Here is an 8,188-nt window from a genome sequence, read left to right as displayed (position 1 = left end):
TTTTTTTTTTTTTTTTTTTTTTTTGAGATGGAGTCTTGCTCGTCACCCAGGCTGGAGTGCAGTGGTGCAATCTTGGCCTCCCAGGTTCATGCCATTCTCCTGTCTCAGCCTCCTGAGTAGCTGAGATTACAGGCGCCCGCCACCACACCCGGCTAATTTTTTGTATTTTTAGCAGAGATGGGGTTTCACTGTGTTAGCCAGGATGGTCTCGATCTCCCGACCTCGTGATCCGCCTGCCTTGGCCTCCCAAAGTGCTGGGATTACAGGCATGAGCCACCGTGCCCGGATAACAACCTTTTAAAATAGGTACTACTTATTATAATTATTACTTTTACAGATGAGGAAATAGGCATGGAGAGCTTAAAAGTTATTTGCCCCAGGTAGCCGGGCATGGTGGCTCACGCCTGTAATCCCCAAGCTTCTTTCTAGAGCTGCCTGCTGGGAGAAATACCTGGACCAAGGGCTGCCTGGGCCTGAGTCCTTGACCCTTTGATGAAGACAGACCTTGACATTAGACAGACCTTTCCCATTACCTTTATCTACGGACTGCCAGCACCTGCACAGCTTAGGACTCTACCTTAGCCTCCCTCCTTGCCACAGTTCCCCAGTCAGGCCTGCTCCCAGCTGTTTAGTTCAGACACCAAATAGAAAATAAATAAACTCAAAGGATATAAACATTCCTGAGAGCTGCCAAGAGGGCTGATGCAAATCAAGAAGGTACAAGTGAGACAAAATCCACCCCATGCATCCTCTATTCTTTCCCAGTACTGACCTGCTTTCTCCTTAACTGAATTCTCTTGTTCACCTCTTCAATCCATCCTAATCCCACCCACCAAGTCCCAGAGAGTTGGCCCTAACTCCCTGAACCTGCCTGCCAGTACTAACAGAGGCTCCTCAGCTCATGCTTCCCTATAGCAGGATTCTATCTGTTCAAGACTCAGTTTCCACTACTTCTCCACCATATCCACATCCCATCTCGGCCCATGGAGATTCAAGAACAACTAAATCGCAAATCCATCCTGAGATTTCTGTTCCAAAGGCAGAATTAACCCCAAATATAAATCCTTAGAAAGCAGTCCCGTTGCTTTAAGCTGAAGCCTAAAATGATGCATTACAATCAGTCCTCATCAGTAACTCCCACCTAAAACTTCTGTAGGACAGAAGTATTTTTACAAAATAATCACTCTTTTAGGGAGAAGGATCAAAGCTCTAGGGAGATACGTCACTAATTCTTCCATCATGCTCTGACTTGGCTCAAGGTCTCTGAATGAGTCACTACTTGATAGTTCCTCACCCGCCTAAAACTGTGTCCTCCTAATTCTGTCTTTACTGCCTTTGTCTGAAGAGGTCTGACCTGCAGGCTCGGCCCAGAAAGGCTCACAGGTAGGGGATTTACCTAAAAACTTTTAGTATGTGAACATGAATGCCAGTGAAGGTGTCAACCAGCTATGAGACCCAAGGCAAATGCTTCACTTCCCCAGAGGGCCTGGGCCTCCCACATGGGGCTGTTACAGGGCAAAAAGAAGAGGAGATACTCTATAGTCTCTTGCATTTACATTGCAGAACCCAGTGGCCTCTTACTGATAGGCCAGGCAAAGAGCTAGAAATACCACACATGGCCGGGCGCAGTGGCTCAAGCCTGTAATCCCAGCACTTTGGGAGGCCGAGACGGGCGGATCACAAGGTCAGGAGATCGAGACCATCCTGGCTAACACGGTGAAACCCCGTCTCTACTAAAAATACAAAAAACTAGCCGGGCGAGGTGGTGGGCGCCTGTAGTCCCAGCTACTCCGGAGGCTGAGGCAGGAGAATGGCGTGAACCCGGGAGGCGGAGTTTGCAGTGAGCTGAGATCCGGCCACAGCACTCCAGCCTGGGTGACAGAGCGAGACTCCGTCTCAAAAAAAAAAAGAAATACCACACATACTCTGCCCCCTTCACTTAGGTTTACTGATTTACCCAGGTTGGTTCAGATCACCTGAAACAAACAAACAGAACTTTCCAGCCTTGCCTGCACTGAGATGACTAAATGGAATTTGAATGGTATTTATAAAAACCCACACATAGCCAATGATGGGCGCACACAGCCACACACACACACACACACACACACACACACACACACACACACGCACACACACAGATTAAAAAACCCACACAAGAGGAAGTTAAACTTTAACTCCAATCCATCCACTCTCATCTTTGCCAACAATTTCTTTAAAATGGATGGGCCGACTGGATCATATCACTCTTTAACACCACCCAACTGGAAACATTCATTTATCTTCAAGGATCTTGATGATAAATTCAGAAAAAAATGAAACAGCAATTTAACTCGACAAGGTCCCAGCCCAGAATGGCCTTGGCTCTCCTGGGAAACCAAGGATTTCTGAATACTTGCTGCCTCACTGCCCACCCTCACCCCAGACCCTATTCCAGCTGGCATTAGAAGTACAAACAGATCAGGTTCCCATGCCCATAAATCCTTCCCTTGGCGTTAATTCAAGCAGCTATGCCAAGGAACCATGAGCATCCTGCTCTTATCCTCGGAAATGATTTTCCTTTGGTTCCCCTTGAACAAACGACATCATCTCTGACCTCCAAGTTACCTCACAGGTAAACTGGGAGTGGTTAGGAGGAGATAGAGCCACCAACTTCATATGGTTTTGTGAGAGGATCAAATGAAATCTAGTCTGGATAGAGTCTAACAGAATGCTGGGCACAGAGCATGTTTGTTTCCCTCTACATCACCTTTATTCAGAGAAGAACCAATGAAATGTTAATCCCCCATTCCAAGCTCTTCTTAGTGTCATATAGTTAATGCCAGATAACAGACACATACCTTAACTCATTATACGAAGACTCAAAGGACATAGCGTTGCTAGACAGGGGAAATTTGGAGAGGCAAAAGACAGAATTTTGCTACTTTATTTTAAAAACAACAGGCCGGGTGTGGTGGCTCACGTCTGTAATCCCAGCACTTTAAGAGGGCGAGGTGGGTGGATCATCTAAAGTCAGGAGTTCGAGATTAGCCTGGCCAACATGGCGAAACCCCGTATCTACTAAAAATACAAAAATTAGCTGGGCGTGGTGGAAAACGCCTGTAATCCTAGCTACTCGGGAGGCTGAGGCAGGAGAATCGCTTGAACCTGAGAGGCAGAGGTGGCAGTGGGCTGAGATCACGCCACTGCACTCCACCCTGAGCAACAGAGCAATACTCCATCTCAAAATAAATAAAAAGAACAGAATTCAAAGAGATCACCCTGCCTAGTCCCTCACCTCAAGGAGGGAACCTACCTGAACCATTCCACATAAAGGGGACTCTTCAGTTTGTGAAGAACCCCAAACTAGTTTTCGTATAATATTCCTCAGAAAGTCTGACTCCAGTATATTCCAGTGTTCTCCTAACCACTATATTATTTACTGTATCAATCATGTAACATTCAGCTGTCTCATCTAAATCCTATCTACTAAAATTTTAAGCCTGCTTTCTATTCACCTGCCAATGGCAGAATCTGCAAACTACAGGCCATGCTCTTCTGAATAAGAACTCTCATGGACTTGGTTACAATTGTTCTCTTCTATTCCCTGGATTAAATCCCAACCCTTTTAGCCTTGCCTCATAAATTTAAAATTTAAAACTCTATGTGTTTTTCCACTTTCATGACTGCCATTTAGCTTCAGAATCTGGAGAGAGAGAGGGGACTTTAATCAGAGGATGACAAATTCACTGAGTAAAAAGGGACTTATAACTATATTTGGAGAACAAGGTGATCCAGCTCTGGTCAAAGAGTCTCATACTACCCCAGTTAAAATGTAAGCTCCACCATATCCTGGATCATATATGAGGAGGGTTTATGGGTCCAGAGCAGGGTGCCTTACCTTCTGGGCTTGGGCAGGTTCAGTGAGGATGAGAGTAAACAGACCCAGGCAGATTTCTTCATGCTGGGGGAGGCCTTTGCACACCTGGAATGTGAGAAAGGAAAACAAACTAGTTGTCACTCATGGGCAGTAAGTTCTCAAACTCAGTTTCTCCCAGAAAACATGGGACTCCTAAGGAAGATGCAAAGGAGAATAATCAACTTTTAAATCTGATTTCTTTCTTTCTCTTAAAAGAGATTTTTTAAAAAAGAAGAGAGATAAGGACAACAGGTGTGGTGCTGTGGTCCCAGCTACTCCAGAGGCTGAGGCAGAAGGATTGCTTGAGCCCCAGAGTTCAAGGCTATAGTGCATTATAATCATGCCTGTGAATAATCACTGCATTCCAGCCTGGGCAACATAGCGAGACCACATTGCTATAAAAATAAAAAGCTATACTGAAAGATGCCCAAGTCTCCAACAGATAGGCTCCCACAGTAAGAGAGAAGAATTGAGAAATTTGATTCAGGGAGCCAAGACTTGATGAACTTCAGTCCCCTACCCACAACCACTTAGTCTTCCCATCTTTTTGACTATGTTTCAAGACTTTCACAGCAGCAGCAGTGGCTGCAGGGACAGCATTCTACTTACATAGGCATTGAGGGCATCATTGGCTTCTCTCTCAGAGACACCAGCAGTCATCGATGTCACAATGCTCATACACCTTTCCAATCTCTGGGAAGGGGTGAGAAAAAATGAACAGTGTGCCGTAACACCACTTAGGAAGTACTTCTGGGCCCCTAAAAGTTTAACAATTCAAACCTGATCATGCCCGTTGATGTAACTGCCAGTTTACTAATAAAGTCACCATGAGGATATAACCAGCAAAATCTAAAATGTGGAAACCGTAACAGGCGACCTCATTTTTTTAACACATAAATCACAAGAAAAAAAGTGAGGGAAACCCATATATTAAGAGACTTAGGGCCAGGGGTAGTGGCTCACGCCTGTAATCCTAGCACTTTAGGAGACTGATGGGGGGCAGATCACCTGAGGTCAGGAGTTCGAGACCAGCCTGGCCAACATGGTGAAACCCTGTCTCTACTGAACAGCAGCAGCAGTGGCTGCAGGGACAGCATTCTACTTACATAGACATTACATTGTATTACATGAAAATGCAAAAATTAGCTGGGCGCAGTGGCACGTGCCTGTAATCCCAAGTACCTGGGAGGCTGAGGCAGGAGAACTGCTTGAACTCGGGAGGTGGAGGCTGCAGTGAGCAGACATCGTGCAACTGCACTCCAGCCTGAGTGACAGAGCGAAAGTCTCAAAAAAAAAAAAAATAATAATAATAAATTTTTTTAAATAAAATAAAATAAAAGGGACTTAGGCCAGGCCAGATGCAGTGGCTCACGCCTGTAATCCCAGCACTTTGGGAGGCTGAGGTGGGTCAATCACCCGAGTTCAGGAGTTTGAGACCAGCCTGGCCAACATGGTGAAACCCTGTCTCTACAAAAAATACAAAAATTAGCTGGGTGCGGTGGTTCACACCTGTTGTAATCCCAGCACTCTGGGAGGCTGAGGGGGTTGGATCACCAGAGGTGGGGAGTTCAAGACCAGCCTGACCAATATGGAGAAACCCCGTCTCTACTGAAAATATAAAAATTAGCCAGGCATATTTAGATTTATAGTTATATCCTCATGGTAGCACATGCCTGTAATCCCAGCTACTCGGAAGGCTGAGGCAGAATTGCTTGAACCCGGGAGGCAGAGGTTGAGGTGAGCCGAGATCGCATCATTGCACTCCAGCCTGTGCAACAAGAGCAAAACTCCAGCCGGGCATGGTGGATTACAGGTGGATCACGCCTGTAATCCCATCACTTTGGGAGGCAGGAGGACTGCTTGAGCCCAGGAGTTTGAGACCAGCCTGGGCAATATAGGAAGACCCCACCTCCATAAATAAGAAAAAAATTAGCTGAGCATGGTTTTGCATGCCTGTGGTCCCAGCTACTCAGGAGGCTGAGATGGGAGGATCGCTTGAGCCCAGGAAGGCAAGGCTGCAGTGAGCTACGATGGTACTGCTGCACTCCAGCCTGGGCAAGAGAACATTATTGTTAATGTTTTTAGTTATGATATAAATATTATGATTATGTTTTTAAAAAGTCCTTTTCTTATAGACTTTATATAAAATGTTTACAGATAAAACTGTGTATCTTAGATTTGCTTCAAAGTAATACAGAGGTAGCTGAAAGAAGATAAAAGAAGACTGCTATCTACTGTTAAGTACTGAAGCAGAGTGATGGCTACATGAAGATTTTACTATTCTACTTTTTTATGTTTGAAACGTCCCCCCAAAATGTTAAAAACAAACTTAAAAAACAATGAGTGTGAGGAAAGAAAAACAGAGCACCAAAGGCCAAACTAAAACCTACCGCGGCTGGGCGCAGTGGCTCATGTCTGTAATCCCAGCACTTTGGGAGGCTGAGGTGGATCACTTGAGGTCAGGAATTTGAGACCAGCCTGGCCAACATGGCAAAACCCCATCTCTGCTAAAAATACAAAAACTAGCCAGGTGTGGTGGCGCAAGCCTGTAGTCCCAGCTTCTTGGGAGGCTGAGGCAGAAGAATCGCTTGAACCTGGGAGTCAGAGGTTGCAGTAAACCGAGATTGCATCTCTGCACTCCAGCCTGGGCTACAGAGTGAGACTCTGTCAAAAAAAAAAAAAAAAAAAAAAAAACCCAAAAACCTACCAGGGTCTCTAAACAAGGATGGAAATAGCTGCATTAAAGCCTACCCAATAGTCACTCTGGTTTCAACTCCACCATGGCATGGGCTCAACATTCTAAGGGAACCTTAGTCATGGGTCCCTGTTCAGAAGAAGCAGTATTGGTAAGATACTGACAAAATTTATCTCATAAGTCAATGAACCTCTCCATTATCACCACCTAAACTATTTCCTGAGTCCTTTTAAAACTTTATCTTGAGGATTAACACAAAAACTGTTTAAGGAAAACCAATTTCCAATGATAATTATTCTGGCAAAAGGAGGACAAAGGAAGGCTGGTTTACTTCTACCTGATCTTAGAGGCCATCACCACGTATCTTATTGAGAAGTGGTTCTATTGCATCATTTTGAGGAACTGACAAATATGGATAATAGGATAGAGGTTTAAGAATGAAAGACGGCCGGGCGCAGCGGCTCACGCCTGTAATCCCAGCACTTTGGGAGGCTGAGGTGGGCGGATCACGAGGTCAGGAGATCGAGATCATCCTGGTGAACACAGTGAAACCCAGTCTCTACTGAAAATACAAAAAAATTAGCCGGGGTTGGCTGGGCGCGGTGGCTCAAGCCTGTAATCCCAGCACTTTGGGAGGCCGAGACGGACGGATCACGAGGTCAGGAGACCGAGACCATCCTGGCTAACACGGTGAAACCCCGTCTCTACTAAAAATACAAAAAACTAGCCGGGCGAGGTGGTGGGCGCCTGTAGTCTCAGCTATTCGGGAGGCTGAGGCAGGAAAATGGTGTAAACCCGGGAGGCGGAGCTTGCAGTGAGCGGAGACTGTGACACTGCACTCCAGCCTGGGCGACAGAGGGAGACTCCATCTCAAAAAAAAAAAAAAAAAAAGAATGAAAGACAATTGGGCTGGGCGCAGTGGCTCATGCCTGTAATCCCAGCACTTTGGGAGGCAGAGGGTGGGCGGATCATGAGGTTAGGAGTTCGAGACCAGCCTGACCAACATGTTGAAACTCTGTCTCTACTAAAAATACAAAAATTAGCTGGGTGTGGTGGCATGCGCCTGTAATCCCAGCTACTTGGGAGGCTGAGGCAGGAGAATCGCTTGAATCTGGGAGGCAGAGGTTGCAGTGAGCCAAGATTTCGCCACTGTACTCCAGCCTGGGTGACAGAGCGAGACTGTCTCAAAAAAAAAGAATGAAAGACAATCATGCTTCTCTTTACCATTATCCTCAGGTTGCCTATGTCTATCCTGTGTAAGAGCATAAGGTGGCACAGGGTAGAACTGAGTGGTAAGGCAAGGCAAGTGTTTGTAGCTCCCACAGCTACAAAACTTCAAGCTAAAATAAGCCCTAAGCCACTTATTACAACTTAATATCAGGTCTGACTATGCCCCAAATTAGGTCAGATTGGCAGCTCAGCCTGAATAAAAAGCACCTGTGTACTTGTGAAAAGGAGCTATGAGGTCACATGAAAGCTGAGCTATGACTCTCACAGCCCACCTCTCCCACAAGCTCTGAGATCCAGTATTACCTAGTCCATCTCCTATATGATAAGGGGAGGGAAGGAAAACCCTCTGGCTGGGCTTCCTCTGT

The 8,188-nt window shown here is 45.8% G+C and overlaps 1 protein-coding gene across 1 annotated transcript in view; it reads right to left on the bottom strand.

Annotated features, from left to right (window-relative positions):
* INTS3 (integrator complex subunit 3) overlaps positions 1-8,188 on the bottom strand; it is a 47,899-nt gene that overhangs the window by 30,691 nt on the left and 9,020 nt on the right. The window contains exons 2-3 of the mRNA XM_023213805.2: positions 4,508-4,591; positions 3,881-3,964 (exon numbers count right to left, since the gene is read on the bottom strand). Of these exons, the coding sequence (XP_023069573.1) occupies positions 3,881-3,964; positions 4,508-4,591 (168 nt within the window). The remainder of the gene's footprint in view (positions 1-3,880; positions 3,965-4,507; positions 4,592-8,188) is intronic.

Source organism: Piliocolobus tephrosceles, chromosome 1 (genome assembly GCF_002776525.5).
Source record: "Piliocolobus tephrosceles isolate RC106 chromosome 1, ASM277652v3, whole genome shotgun sequence".
Classification (NCBI taxonomy): Eukaryota; Metazoa; Chordata; class Mammalia; order Primates; family Cercopithecidae; genus Piliocolobus; species Piliocolobus tephrosceles.
Note: the sequence above shows the minus strand (reverse complement) of the source record. Positions and strands in the feature narration are given on the sequence as shown.